Genomic DNA, 14,861 nt, shown 5'->3' with positions numbered 1-14,861 from the left:
TTGTTTATATTTACATTACTTTTTTGTGCATCTGGGTGTGTATGTGTACAGAGGCATGCCACAGTGCATGCATTGAGGCCAGAGGATAACCTTTGTAAGTAACTTCTCTTCTTCCACCACTTCGGTTCTGGGTATTGAACTCAGGTTTTCAGGCTTGGCAGCAAGCTCCTTTACCTGTTGAGCTGTCTCACCCCACCCCACCCCCACCCCCGCCAATTTAAAATAACAACAATACTTTCAGAATGAAGCTATAGCCACAGCATGTCAGGAATTTCGGCTGTAGGAAATGATGGATGACAACGTTCAGACACAGTCTTGACAGATGCCGCAGGAACACAAGCACGTGGTCAGATGCCCAATTAACTGCATATTCGTGTTACATGTTCACCAATGCATAAACAGATGGTGACCCAGAGAGGGCTGCTCCGATGACTGGGCTACGACTCGCCTGTGGGTGAACCTCGAGACTTATGCCTAGGCAGGTGACACCAGCGACTCGTGCTGATGGCTGAGCCACACCCACTGCTGGCTCCGTCGCCTTGGCTGTCTCATGACCAGCTCTCGGGGGAATACTCCGTGCCTGACAGTCACACTTAGCCTCTGACAGTTTCTGATGCATGGATCTCTGTGATCGGGGATATTCCGTTGACTCAATGCATATCTGTGATACTTGTTCATAAATGTTTATGAATGTTTAAATATGTAGTCGTGAGTAAAGGGAAATGACATTTGTTTAAAATCAAAGTTTAGGTGAGAAAACTCTTAGACTAGAACTCTAGGCGGTCACCAAGTACTCACTGCCACTCCGTGCCTCGATACCGAGCTCCCGCCTTGTCACCAGGCCAAACACTAATACTCATATGTCTCCAAAGTCCCAGACTTCTCCTACCGGAGTCCTTTATAAGCGTTCTAAGCTATGAGCCGTAACCTGCCTGTCACGCACCCCATTCCAGACTCCTCAGCCACCTACGTCAGCCACCATTCACCGGAGAGCCCCTAGGGGGTGTCCTCCTAAGCCCCGCCCCCTCACGTAAGTTCATGCCCCTGGTACACAGTCCGGGCGCGCCGGAAGCCCCGCCCCGGGTAGTTGCTAGGCTCCGGCAGCCGGAAGTCCCGCCTGCCGAGTAGTCGTCGCCGCTGCTGCCGCCGCCTCCGTTGTTGTTGTGGTCGCTTCTCCGAAGTCCGCGGCTCAGAGAGCCGCCTCCGTCGCCTCCCGCCGCCATGAAGTGGATGTTTAAGGAGGACCACTCGCTGGGTAAGCGCGGTCGGCCCGACCGGGCCCCGAGCCGCGGCCCCTCCCCCACTCGCGCCGGGGCCGCTGGGTCGCCCAGGCCCCGCCAGCCGGGGCGCCTCCTGCGGACCCGTGTGGCCCCCCCGCGGACCTTGCTGGAAGTCGGTGACGGGGGCCGCGGCCAGGGACCCGGGGGCGAGGACTCGGGGCGTATGCGCGCTGGTTGCGGGTGGCGAAGGGCGGACAGGAAGATGGGGTTCCGGGAACCAGGGGACGACTTGCGGGCAGACGCGACAGTCAGCTCGGTGTACTTCTCTCCCAGAACACAGATGCGTGGAATCCGCGAAGATCAGAGCGAAGTACCCCGACCGGGTTCCGGTGAGTGTGGACTCCCCGTCTCCTCACCCCTCTGTCACCCTTAGAGTCTTGGATCGCTAGGCCATGCAACAGTTGATAAGGTCCCAAAGTGTAGCCGGAGACCAGACGGGTTTGGGCTGGGGCCGGCCCAAGGTTGGGGCGCGAGAGGGTGGTGCTGTTCAGGGGCATCAGTGCTGAATCTTCCAATCTAGGGCAGCAAGCTGCTTGCAGCCTCTAGGCTCCCTCGCCAATTATGTAAGGAACCGTGTTCTAGGACAGGGCAACAGGTCACTTCCACTTTGGGGAACGGTGGTGGAGGGAGACTGTCCCTTGGTCTTTGATATAGTACCACAGTCACAGGACATTCGTCTTTAACTTTGAGCCTCTAACTTGTAGTTTCTCTTCACCCTGATTCTGTCATCCTTGCTTTACCAATAAATCTGAAATGCCACCGTTTTGTCTTTAAGCAAATGATGCTATGTTTCTGCTGTAGTTGGGGAGATGGTTTCTGCTATCCTTATTGATTTTTGAAGGACATAAAGTCTTATTGCTGGAGCTCTTCGCTTGTAAACAGTTCCTTTGAGGAGAGAAGTAGGAGGACAAATGTTAACCTGTTTAGAGAAGCAACAGGCCAAATGAACACCTTGATTCTTGGGTGGCTGGGATTGTAGAGCATTGCCATTAACTCATCTTTTCTTCTTTCCACTCTTGCTTGGGATTTTAATTCTCTAGTGGTGTGGATCTGTTCTGGGATCCTGGATTAACAGACTACAGATGAAACTCTGGCCAGATAATCTTTCATCTGCTTAGATAAAATGTTAGAAACCGGGTGGTGGTGGTGGTGTTCACCTTTAATCCCAGCACTCAGGAGGCAGAAGCAGGCAGATCTCTTAGTTGGAAAGGTAGAAAGTTTTGTAGCTGTGTTTCTCTTACAGATGCTGAGATCAGAGATGAGAGATGTAATTGACTAAGATAACAAATTTTTATCAGTTCTGGACCTCCAGAGTGTGGCTTATTAAGACATAGGAGTATTACTCATGCTGTGCAGTCTCCCATGCATTTCCTTGCCCACGCTGTGCTCATCAGACTGTGAGGACAGAGCTTTGTGCTTACGTGCACTGTGCTCCATGTCCCTCCCCTTCCTTCCACTCTCATCTGTTTACAGTGCTGGGAATCAAGTACAGGCCTCGGTGCATGCCAGGCAAGTGCTGCTCTTTGCTGAAGAACAACCTCCCCTGCTGACGTATCTTGACTTTTCCAGGTGATTGTGGAAAAAGTCTCAGGCTCTCAGATTGTTGACATTGACAAAAGGAAGTACTTGGTTCCCTCTGACATCACTGTGGCCCAGTTCATGTGGATCATCAGGAAAAGGATCCAGCTTCCTTCTGAGAAGGCCATCTTCCTGTTTGTGGACAAGACAGTCCCACAGTCCAGGTGAGAGGTGTTTACTAGATGTGCCTCTGGCTTAGAAATTCATTTGCTGCTTGTAAAACCCAAACCTTAGGAAGTATAAAAGCTTAAGAGTTCTGACTGCAGTTCCTTTTTTTTTTTTCCAATTTGTTTTTTTTGTTTGTTTGGTTGGTTTTTTTTGTTTTTGTTTTTGTTTTTTTTTTGAGACACAGTTTCTCTGTGTAGCTTTGGCTGTTCTGAACTCACTTTCTAGACCACATTGGTTTCAAACTCAGGAGTTACCTATATCTGCCTCCTTGGGATTAAAGGCGTGTGCCACCATGCCTGGCTCCAATTGAAACTCTTTTAATTTGTATATCAGTAGCTTCAGGGAAAAAAACCATAGTGGCACAATTATGTATGTACTCTGTTAAGAGAATGGAACAGTGTGTGTATAAGCCAGAGGTCGGCACTGGGTGTCTTCCTCAATTACCTCTTTACCCTATTTACTTTTTTAGACTAATGCTTATTTTTTTGTTCACTTTTAAAAATTGTGTGTGTGTGCATGCAGGTCCATGTGGAGGTTAGAGAACAACTTTTGGAGTTGATTCTCCCCTTCCACCATTGGCACTGAGGACAGTTGTAAGGCTCGAGTGGCCAGTGCTTTTACCTTACATCTCCAACATCTATTTTGAGACAGGGTCTCACTGAACTTGGAGCTGCCTGATCTAAACTCAGGTCTTCATGCTCACACAGCAGGCAGTGTGTACCGAGTCACCTCCTCGCCACCAGATCCGGACTTAAAAATGTACCCCTTGTAGCCTCCCGGCCTCTGGCCTCCACATACACATGCACACCCCATACCCTAAATAAATGACTCTCAGAAATTCTTTAAAACCATTCAGAACTTTCTTGGGCTTAAACCATAGTAGAACTGAGGCCTGCAGTGAGGTTTTCACCTAATGACTCATGTAAATTGGTCCCATTTCTCTCTATCAGGTCCCGAAGAGGCTCATCTTTAGCTCATCATTCTGCTCAGTTAACTCTAAACATAGCTCTTTCTTCTTCTGGAAGTCGGTATCTCCCAGCTCCACAAGTCTAATAAAGCGACTATGTCCAGTCAGGAGCAGTGACATCTATAGGGTACCTCCCTTGGAACCACCTGCTTTGACGGCCAGGAAAACTGACTCTTATGTTGCCTAGGAGCAATCTTTGTTTCTTTCTTTCTTCTTCTTTTTGGTTGTTGTTGTTCTTGTATTTCCAGACAGCGTTTTTCTGTGTAGTCCTGGCTGTCCTGGAACTCTCGAATTATAGACCAGGCTGGCCTCAAACTCAGGGAGATCTGCTTGCCTCTGCCTCCCAAGTCCTAGGATTAAAAGCATGTGCCACCATGCCTAGCTTTAGAAGTGATCTTTGTAATATAAATTGGGACCGGAATTTAGGCAGGGGCCATTACAGTTTCCCTCTTGATATAGCTCACAGCCTGGCTTTAGTCCCCCGTGGAGAGAGGAAAATAGACTAGCTAGTTGAAATTTGGTTACTCCTTTCCGTTATTGATTGGGCATTTAAAAACCCTAGCCAGATTTTGGCCTTCATGTGTTCCCTCAGTGTGAGTTTCCTGTCACATCTGATTTTAGTGACCCACACTAGATTTCACACTACCTCAGAAGTAATATTTCTAACGGTTTAAGCTTTCAAAGTTCTGGGAACTAGCCTAGTTTGTCAAAATATAATTCACTGAAAACTACAAAAGATGCCCTGCGTAGTTGCACATACCTATAATCCTAGCTCTTAGGAGCCTGAGGCAGGATTTCAAAATTCAAGGATAGCCTGCAGTTATACAAAGACCTTGTTTCAAAAAGAAAGTTCCAGAAGAGGCTTAAGCTGAATTTTAGACTTTATTTCTATTGAAGGTGAAAAGCTCTGGCTATATTCTCTTGGTCTGATTTCTTTGCAAATCTCTACTACCTATTTCTGGTGTCTGGTAGAGTGGCAGTACAGGAGAATACTGGAAGCTTCTCTAAAGCCAGTAGTTGCCTGAGGAGATAGGAGAAAGGCCAGGGACTGCCCACTGGGTGCTACTGGTCTTTTAATACCTATAGCTCTGGTGATCTTATCATCCTTGGGTCCAGACCCCCTTACCTAGCCTCTCTTCACAGGCTTTTGGGGAGTATGTTGTTGGGTATGTACTTTACCAAGGGAGGAAGGCCAGGCATCCATCGTGGGGTCACTTTTGGCTCTCCTTCAAGTAAAGGAGGAGGTAAATCTTCCTTTATAGCTTTTAAAACCTGTACATCACCTTGATTCTGTTTTCTCCTTCTTGGAGATAGTGGCTTCCTGGGAGGAAGTAGGATCAGTGGCACTGGGTTGATTTTCCTTAATGCTGAGTATAGTCGTCGGTGGTGGTGATCCTGTTCAGGGCCTTGTCTTGCTGGGCAAGTGCTCTACTAGCCACATCCTCAGTCCCTGGGACTTAATGTCTGAAGACATTGAGATTTCTCTGATGCGCCACAGAATCTAGTGACTGGAAACAGCTTATAGGTCTCATCACCCATTTCCTCCCTGTTGTCCCTGAACTATAAATTGAGTTGGAAGTGAAAAGTGGTTCTCAGGGCAGCAGAGGCTGCTTCAGAGCCATTTTTCTCTCCCAGTACTTTCTAGAAAAACCAACAGGCTGTCATTTTTCCCATTTGCCTTTCTAGTCTGGTAAGACTCTATCCTAAAGCAGATTATATTTGACCAAAGTTAGGATTCTAGGACTGAGTGACCAGAACCCCAGAAATCAAATTCTGACTCTAGAGGATGAAGAGAACACCCAGGCTCTTAGCAATAAAGGTCCCAGTTAATGACTTCTTTCCCTGCTTGATGCAGGCCAATCTGTATTCAAACTCCTTTGGGAGTTTTATTAAAAAGGTATTTGTTGACGGGCAGTGGTGGCATACAAAGGTAGATCTGAGTTCAAGGACAGCCTGGTCTACATAGTGAATTCCAGGTTAGCCAGGGCTATATAGAAAGACCCCATCTTGGGGCTGGAGAGGACCTAGGTTCAATTCTCAGCACCCAAAGGAAAAAAAAAAAAAAAAAAAGACCCCATCAAGGCAGATACAGGCCGATCCTTGTGAATTCAAGGCCAGCCTGGTCTCTAGGGCCAGTTCTAGGACAACCAGGGCTGTTACACAGAGAAACCCTGTCTCGACATAAGACTAAACAAAAAACCCAAAAACATATTTGTTAGCCGGGTTTGGGATGATACACACTTTTAATTCTAGCTGTTGGCAAGAGGAGGCCTTCCGAGAGAATACAGTGAGACCCTGTCTCCAACAAAAATGAAAACCAAAACCCAAATTTGTTTATAAACAAAGAGGTATATGACACCATCAGACCCATACAAATGTAAACACCTGTCATAGCCCAGAACACCACAAGAGTCTCTTTCCTAAAGCTGGTGGTGACAGCTTCACGTCTCCTCAAAGTCTGTTGAGCAGCCTCTTGTCAGCTTTTTCCAGGGTCCTCGGGAGACCTGGAGCCTCCTTTAACCTGCATCCAGTGCTTGCAGAGTGGCTGGGGAAATGAACATAGGGAGACGGGGAATCCAGGCTCTCCCTGTTCCTTAACTGGCAGTGTTGCCAGGTTCAACAGTACACGGGCTATGTGTCAAGCTGAACACAGGTGATAAGCATGGAGAGTGGCATAGTTAGTACTAAATACAGTTATAGGTTCCCCTTTCTTCAAAAAAAAAAAAAAGAAAAGAAAAGGTGGTGGGATCTGGATCTCAGCTTCCTTTTCTTTTTCTTTCCTGGGTTTTATGTTTGTTTGAGACAGGCTTTCTCCACATAGCTCTTGCTGTCCTAGAACTCACCATGTAGCCTAGGCTGGCTTTGAACTCAGAGATGTACCTGCCTCTGCCTCCTGAGTGCTGGGATTCAAAGCCACCATACTGCCTTTTTCTTGTCGCATTAGAAAGTTGAGTTCTCTGCCTAGGTGCTTGCCTCAAGAATCTGGCTCTGCACAGAAGAGGAACTATCCCTTGATGCAGACAGAACTGAAAAAGACATTGGGATAAAAGTTTCCCAGTCATTGTAATGGAGGGGAACCCAAGTCCGTTAATAATCTTTGTTCTTTGTTTAAAGCACACAAGAATGTTAGTTCCCTGTTTAAAATAGAAACAGAAAGCTGGGTGTTGTGGTGCACACCTTTAGTCCCAGCACCAGAGACAGGCAGGCAGATATTTGTTCAAAGCCAGCCTGGTCTACATAGTGAGGCTCTGTCTCAAAAACAAAACTAAACCACAACAAAAAAATAGAAACAGGAATGTGGCTGGGCAGTGGTGGCATACACCTTTAATCCCAGCACTCGTGAGTCAGAGGCAGGGAGATTTCTGAGTTCCAGGACATCCAGGGCTACACAGAGAAACCCTGTCTTGAAAAATAACACAAACAAAAGAAATAGAAATATATTATTGAATAAATATCTTCAACATGTTGACAGTTTGGCCTGGAGAAACCAGTGCTGCTGAATATGGTGTTTGGTTGGTGGCTTCTTGGTCTGAAAGAAGTCTTAAAGGATGATGATTTTAGGGTCCATCTTTTGTTCAGAAGTATGCTTAAACTTACAAATTTTCATCATTTCTGGGTAAATACTTCTTCAGAAATGGCTATTGGTCGGTGAAGATAGCTCAGCAGGTAAGGTGCTTGCCACCAAGCTTGATGGTCTGAGTTTGATCTTTCAAACCACATGGTGGAAGGAGAGAACTGAGTCCTGGTTTTTGTTTGTTTGTTTTGTTTTTGTTTTTGTTTTTAAGAAAAGATGTGTTTTAGGAATGGCAGATTTGTGAAGAGTAACATGGGATAGGAAGGAAGAGTCAGCTCTGTGTGTTTTGGTTTGGGTCCATTAGGTTTGCCCTGGACAACCAATGCCTTGCAGGTTCCTCGGTGGTGGTCATTGACTCCTGCCTCACCCCACTGTCCTGCCTTGCTGAGAGACAGGGAAGCACATGAGCTGTACAACAGATGGCTGGCCAGGTGTTCATTACTCCAGCCCATTTATGACTCATTCCTCCATGCCCTGCCTGTGGTTGGGAGTCAAGGCAATTCCACTGGGGTTGGGCCCCCACCTGAGTCCTAGGTCAGCCTCCCCCTCCACAGGGCTGTTGAGAAGCAGAAAGCGAATGTTTGCCTTTGGTTGCCATGGGTAATCCTGGGCCTGGTTCTTCCTAGGACTTGACTTTACTGTTGGTCAGTTCCTCCACAGGAGAAATGGCTGCCTGGATCTTTGTGACCCCAAATGGAGGCATGGGAGCAGCCTCTAGGGAATAACTGTGATTCCTTTTACTCAGCACTCAGAATTCCATCTCTCCTTAGATCGACTCCATGGTTTGCATTTGACATTGGCATTTTCCATTTCTTTACTAATCAGAACCAAGAGTTTTGAAGGTAGAAACAAGTATCCCCTGCACCCAGAGCAGAATTCTTTCCAGATGCCTTCATGTAGTACCGGATACTATAGCACTAGAATGCAGTGTACTTAAAGGCTTTGGGTCTCTACAGACACCTTGCAGTAGCTTAGGTAGGAAGCCGTGGAATTGTGGTCTGACTGACTTGCTCTAACTATCTGCAGGCTTGGGCAGCCTGCCTATCAGGTATGTTAGGGCTGCCTCTGCTTTAGGACTCCTGACCATTCTGACAGTACCTTCTCAGTGCGGGTGCTCAGGCCTTGTTCTGAGAGGGAAGCTCATCCACCCTGAGGTGTATAGAACATGTCGTCGTCACCTGACAGATGCTGCCTCTGCTGCAAAGTCTCCTGTACAGGGTCCGTTTTGCCTGCCTGTGCTTCATTTGAGTAAACTTTGAATGGGACATTTGTTAGTGTGTGTTTGAGAAACGCTGTTCTGAGGAAGGTCCTTGCCAAAGGTACAAAGAGCTAATGCTGGGTCATTGCGACAAGCCTACCTGTGTGTTCACTTGGAGACAGTACAGGTTGGTGATAAGAATGTTTTCTAGTTTTGTGGATAAATTATTTGTCTATGTATTAGTTTTTATTCCTTTGAATTATGGTTGTGATAGTGCTGACTTCAGGTTGTTGTGAGGATAAAACGTTACAGTATGTACAGTACTTAGAATAGAGCTTAGAGCATTAGGGTAGATAAGATTTTTACTGTCGACCTCTATAGCTGCTTGGGCACTGTTAAACAAACTGATGCACTTAAAAGACCGTGGAGCTGAGGGGCTGGAGAGATGGCTCAGTGCTGAAGAGCAGCTGTTGTTGCAGAGGACTGAGAATTGGTTTGCAGCATCCATCCAGCAGCTCATACTGTTTGGAACTTTGGTTCCAGGGGGGCCCCTTGCCTTCTGTCCTCTGTAGTCATCAGGCACTCACATGCACAGATATACATGCAGGCCAAACACATGTATGTAAAATAAAAGTAAATTTTAAAAAAGCAAAGAGAAACAGTGGAACCCAAACACAAAAAGGAACACAAGCCACATGATCATGACCTCTGCCCTGTTAGAGGTCAGGACTGAGTCTCAGGCCACTCTTGGCCCAGACAACAGCTGTTCCAGTGCTGCTCATGGTTCACTGTGGGCAGCTTGTGGAGTCTGAGGTAGACCCTGGGGTGGGTCATGAAGCCCTTTGGGTATTTGTAATTCAGCAGCGGGGTTTGGAATTGCTGCATTAGTACTTGTGACCCACTGGGAAAGAGTAGAACTTCATAGGTGGAACCAGGGAAGTGCTGAGTTGAACACTGTAGGCGATTGCCATTAAACCCATTTGGTAAGGACCGTGGGGAGATATTGGAGCACCCTGACACTGGAGCACGTAGGGAGGCTTGTGCACTATTGTAATGTTTTCCTGTTAGCTTCTCTCTGAGAAGTCTCAGAAAGGGGCCGTTTCTCTGGCCATTCCCAGCCAGCAGTGTAAGAATTTTGGGAGGAGCAGCTATATATTTGAGTTCTTCTGCTACCTGCTGGCTTTTCACTCAGTTTTGACTTCCTAATCAGATGAAAATTCTACACCCTACAAAGGATGGGTGCCTTTGCCCTGAATATGGCCACACATAGACTCATCTTCAGCATTTTATTTTCTGTTTGTTTATTGTGTTTTTTCGACACAGGGTTTCTCTGTGTAGCTTTGGAGCCTATGGTGGATTTCTGTGAGTTTGAGCCCAGCCTGGTCTACAGAGCAAGTTCCAGGACAGCCAAGGTTACAAAGAGAAACCCTGTCTTGAACCCCGCCCTGCCCCAAAAAAGAAAAATACACCTATGAAAACTAGAGAGGGGGCATGAAATAGATACAGTCATGAGATAAGCTTTGAGGGAAGCAAGTAGTGAGGTAATATGGGGCAGAAGGGTGCAGTGGGATGGAACCCAGGGAGAGGGTGGGTCAAATCAACCAGAAATTCATGTATGAGAATGCCTCAAGGAGACCTGTTACTTTGTATGCTAATTTTTAAAAATGCCTTGGTCCCACCACAAGAGATCTGATTTCATTTCATTCATGGAGATGCTTGTAAAGCTCTCTAGAGTCCTGAAGGCAGCCCAGGTTGAAAATCAACACAGTTATTCTCATGAACCAGCTTCCTTCTACACCTGACTTGTCAGTGGAAATGGCATGAAACCTCTTGTGGGTTTTAAAAATTCTAGTAGCTCCTTAACACCCAACAAGTTAAAAACAGGTGAAATTGCTAGGTGTGGTGGTGAAACCTTTAATCCCCAACACTCAGGAGGACCTCTGAGTTCAAGGCCAGCCTGGTCTACACGTGGAGTTTCAGAACAATTAAGACTACATAGAGAGACCTTGTATCAAAAAATCAGCATGCCTTTAATCCTAGCACTTGGGAGGCAGATGAAGGAAGGATCTCTGTGAGTTCAGTCAGGCTAGCCTAGTCTACAGAGCGAGTTCCAGGATAGGCTCCAAAGCTACACAGAGAAAAACAAAACAGGTGAAATTAACCATTTATTTAACTTAGGAAATGGAAAAATTTGTCATTTCAACATGTAACCAAACTTGATGTTTTATTTCTGAAATCTTGTGTTTTTACACTTAGCACATCCAGTTCTGATGGCACATTGCAGTTGCTGAATAGAGATAGTGATCTGTTTTCGAAGCAGCCATAAAGGATATTCTTCCTTAACAGGGATTTGATTAAGCAGTGCTGTTCAGAGAAGTTGGCTTGTTTTCTTTTTGTTTGTTTTTTTTAGATTTATTTATACGCATGAGTTTTATCCACATGTATATATATGTATGCACCATGTGTGTGTCTACTGCCCAGAGAAGTCAGAAAGGGGTGTCAGACCCCCTGGAACTGGAGTTATGGATGGTTGTGAGATGCCTTGTGTGTACTGGGAACAGAACCTGGGTCCTCCGGAAGAGCAACAGGTGCTCTTAATTGCTGAGCCATCTCTCCAGCCAATCTAGAGTTTTTTCACATATTCCACATTGAGAGCCTCACATGGGGAGTTTTTGTGATTGTAGAAGATGAGGCTTTTTCGTATGCATACTCATCCCTCACATTATTACTTAATTAATAATCTACCCACACAGCCATCCACAGGAAACATGCAAATGGGGTGGGAAGTGAAATAGGAAAGCAAAAACTCCCCCTGTAAATGTCACATATTGGTCTCAGTCAGACACAGGAGCACCAGCAGCAAAGCCGGGGAGGAATCATTGCTTCACAAAGCTGAGGTTCTGGAACCCTCATTTTCCCCATTGGTCCTTGGTTGGCTATATATTTGTTTTTGAGACAGGGTATGATGTAGCCAGGCTGGCCTAGAATTTGATATGTAGCTAAAGGTGACCTCGAACTTCTGATCGTCCCGTCCTCAGTACTGGGATTCCAGGTTTGAGCCACCATACCTAGGCTTTATGCAGTGTGGGAGGTTGAACCCATGCTGTGGGTATGCTATGTAAGCACTCTACCAGCTGAGCTACACCCCTGCTATGTCCATATCTAGACAACTGTTGTGACCAGGGCTTGTTCTTGGATCAGCATCTTACTGCTGGTTCTGGTTGACCCAGCACTTGTGGTCTTATGGCATGAGTATGGTCACGTGGCCAGAGTTTGCATGAGGTTGCAGTAGGTGTTACTACTCTCATTGAGACAACTCAGTTTCCTGGCAGAGAACTGGATTAGTTCTCCACTGCAGTCTGTTTCACAGCATAGGGAAAGCTGATTTTCCACCCACATGTTTAGCTTAAGGAATCTTATTTTTGGAGGCTCTTTGGAAGCTTGAGCAATCTTTTATTGCGTTTTATTCTTTAGCAATAGTGAGGATACAACTCAGGGCTTCACCCCTGCTGGGCAAGCACTCTACCACTGAAGTACATCCCTGGCCTAGGGAAGGTTTCTTTAGATCCCAGATACAGTGGGAACTTTGGGCATTGTACACAAGAGTCTCTTTGATCATACTGTATAGATCTCTGGGGTCTCAGAGATTGTGGACTGGGAGAGTTCATAGTAAGTATCCACCTGTACCTTTGATACTGAGTCTAAATTTATAAATATTCAAATAAATACCCTGAAGAGGAGAATCCTAACACGTTCTTGCTTACAGGGGTCTTTCCTGGGGATGGTCCTTTCGCTCTTTCTTTTGTTTATGTTGCCCATCATTCTGGTCATTTAAGTCATCAGATGCCTTTGCAAGGAGTTGGCTTCTTGAAAGGCTTGAGAGTGTGCAGGGACTTTTGGCGTCTGCCTGCCACTGTACCTGGCTTCTGATTTGTTGTAATCCTCTCCCCATTTTTTGTGGTGCTGGAGATTGAACCCAGGACCTCGTGCTTGCTGTGAAGGCTGTACCCCTGACCACCTGTCAGCCCCATCTTCCTTTTCTTCATGCTCTGTGTTCTTTCAGTAGAACAGATTGTAGGTCACAGCAGGTAACCTGAGTTATTTTTACCTCCCAACCATCGACCACAAAGCTGCTCATCCTTAAGCCTCATTTTTCTACTTGATACCTGGACTCAATTCTCAATGATTTTTTTCTTTTTTCTCTTTCAAGCCTAACTATGGGACAGCTTTACGAGAAGGAAAAAGATGAAGATGGATTCTTGTATGTGGCCTACAGCGGAGAGAACACTTTTGGCTTCTGAGGGCCAGTGCTTGCTCGGTGCACCGTTCCTGCTTGTGTATCTTGTAAATAACTGGCTGTTTTCAGTTACTCTACCAGAGCCTCTTCACATAGACCTACTAGTGCATTTGTAACTGGATTTATTTCTTAATATATTGGAAGGTTTTGTTTCCTTAGATTAGTAAATTATACAGAGTTTTATTTTCAGTTTTCTTTTGTGCACTGTCCTCATGGCTATATGCTCCAGGGAACCCGTCCTCTGGGAATCATACTTAATGAAGATATTTCCATAATGAAGGGAGGTAGGTGTGGTACAAAGTGAAAAGGAGGGGTCGATGCATTGTTCTGGATTATGTTCCAAGTGTTAGATAGCTAAGTATTAAAAGCACCCAAATTAAATCCTTAGCAATCAGAACACACTTGCTTCACTAGATTTTGCCAACTGCAAATCATGTTGGACTGAGCTAATCTGTTCTTCTTTCTGAGACTATTAAGGTAAATAATTAACAATAAAACTTACTCTTATAAAGGCATTACAGTGTGACCATGTCCTTTATTCACCTTCTTTTGGATGAGTCAGAGAAATGGTTCCTGTTTATCAGGCCTGGAGAAGGTCTTGTGGGCCATGTCAGCATAGCCTAGGATGGGAAGTGGTGGCTGCTATCATAAAAAGGGATTATTTTTTTCAGTGGTTAATAAATACAGTTACAAGATTCAGATACCAAGACTATGTAAAAAGGTATACATTTCAAAGTCTCGCTTCTACCACTGTTTTCTGATCTCTGCTGCTTATGGGAAATTTACTTGTATAGGCTTCTTTTCAGTATTTTAGTAGCATAATTAAATATGAATATATGCATATACATTTTTTAAAAGATTTATTATTTATTGGTGTTTTGCCTACATGTATGTCTATATGAGAGTTTCAGATCCCCTGGAAACTGGAGTTATAGACAGTTGTGAGCTGCCATGTGGTGCTGGGAATTGAATCCGGGTCCTCTAGAAGAGCAGCCAGTGCTTTTAACCACAGAACCATCTCTCTGGCACCATGTATACACATTTTTGTTTACAGAAAATAAAGCATATATTTATACATTGCATTTTTGTTTTGTTTAAGACAGGGTTTCACTTTATAGTTATCAACCTGACAGACATCCATCCATCCTTTATGTGTAACTGTGCTCTTCTGTTTTGAGACGGGATCTCTGATTGTCCTGAAGCTTACTGTGCCTGAGTGCTGGGATCAAGGTGTGTGCCACCAAACCCGGCTTGTACCTGTGCTCTCTTTTTTGGTTTTTCTTTTTTTGGGTTGTGTGTGTGTCGTCCGTCCCCGTCTCCCATCCCCCCGTCCCCGTCGTCCCCCCCCCCCCCCCCCCCCCCCCCCCGCCCCAGTGCTGGGATTAAAGGCATGCGCCACCGCTGCCTGGATTTTTTTGGTTTTTCGAGACAGGGTTTCTCTGTGTAGCTTTGGAGCCTGTCCTGGAACTCAGAGAAATGCCTGCCTCTGCCTCCAGAGTGCTGGGGTTGAAAGTGTGTGCCACTACCGCCCAGGTTTGTACCTGTGTTCTTTAAGGTGCATAGTTTTCTCACAAATTAGCATAGATGTGTATGCATGTCAGGACACAAATGCATCTTGGAGAACATGGCTTTGTATCTAAATCTTCCACAGATGGACTGACTAGGTTGGTGGCTGTAATCTTATATATCATCAGACTAAGGAAACCAGCCAAGCACAATGGCGCTTGCCTTTAGTCTCAGCACTTCGGAGGTGGAGGCAGGTGAATCTGATTCATCAGCTTGGTCTACATAGTTCCCAG

General features: G+C 45.7%; 1 protein-coding gene across 1 annotated transcript; it reads left to right on the top strand.

Annotated features, from left to right (window-relative positions):
• The first annotated feature begins 1,092 nt into the window (after positions 1 to 1,092).
• On the top strand, positions 1,093 to 13,577 carry Gabarapl2 (GABA type A receptor associated protein like 2). The gene is made up of 4 exons (XM_059263967.1): positions 1,093 to 1,255; positions 1,554 to 1,609; positions 2,850 to 3,022; positions 12,976 to 13,577. Exons 1-4 carry the CDS (start codon positions 1,222 to 1,224, stop codon positions 13,064 to 13,066), a joined length of 354 nt encoding a protein of 117 aa, XP_059119950.1. The 5' UTR covers positions 1,093 to 1,221; the 3' UTR covers positions 13,067 to 13,577.
• The last annotated feature ends 1,284 nt before the right edge of the window (positions 13,578 to 14,861 follow it).

This window comes from Peromyscus eremicus, chromosome 5 (assembly GCF_949786415.1).
Source record: "Peromyscus eremicus chromosome 5, PerEre_H2_v1, whole genome shotgun sequence".
In the NCBI taxonomy this organism is placed as follows: domain Eukaryota; kingdom Metazoa; phylum Chordata; class Mammalia; order Rodentia; family Cricetidae; genus Peromyscus; species Peromyscus eremicus.
Note: the sequence above shows the minus strand (reverse complement) of the source record. Positions and strands in the feature narration are given on the sequence as shown.

Coding starts and splice junctions, on each gene's coding strand:
- Gabarapl2 (XM_059263967.1), top strand. CDS start 1,222: ATGAAGTGGATGTTTAAGGAGGACCACTCGCTGG. Junction 1,610..2,849: donor AGTACCCCGACCGGGTTCCG/GTGAGTGTGGAC, acceptor TGACTTTTCCAG/GTGATTGTGGAAAAAGTCTC. Junction 3,023..12,975: donor AAGACAGTCCCACAGTCCAG/GTGAGAGGTGTT, acceptor TTCTCTTTCAAG/CCTAACTATGGGACAGCTTT.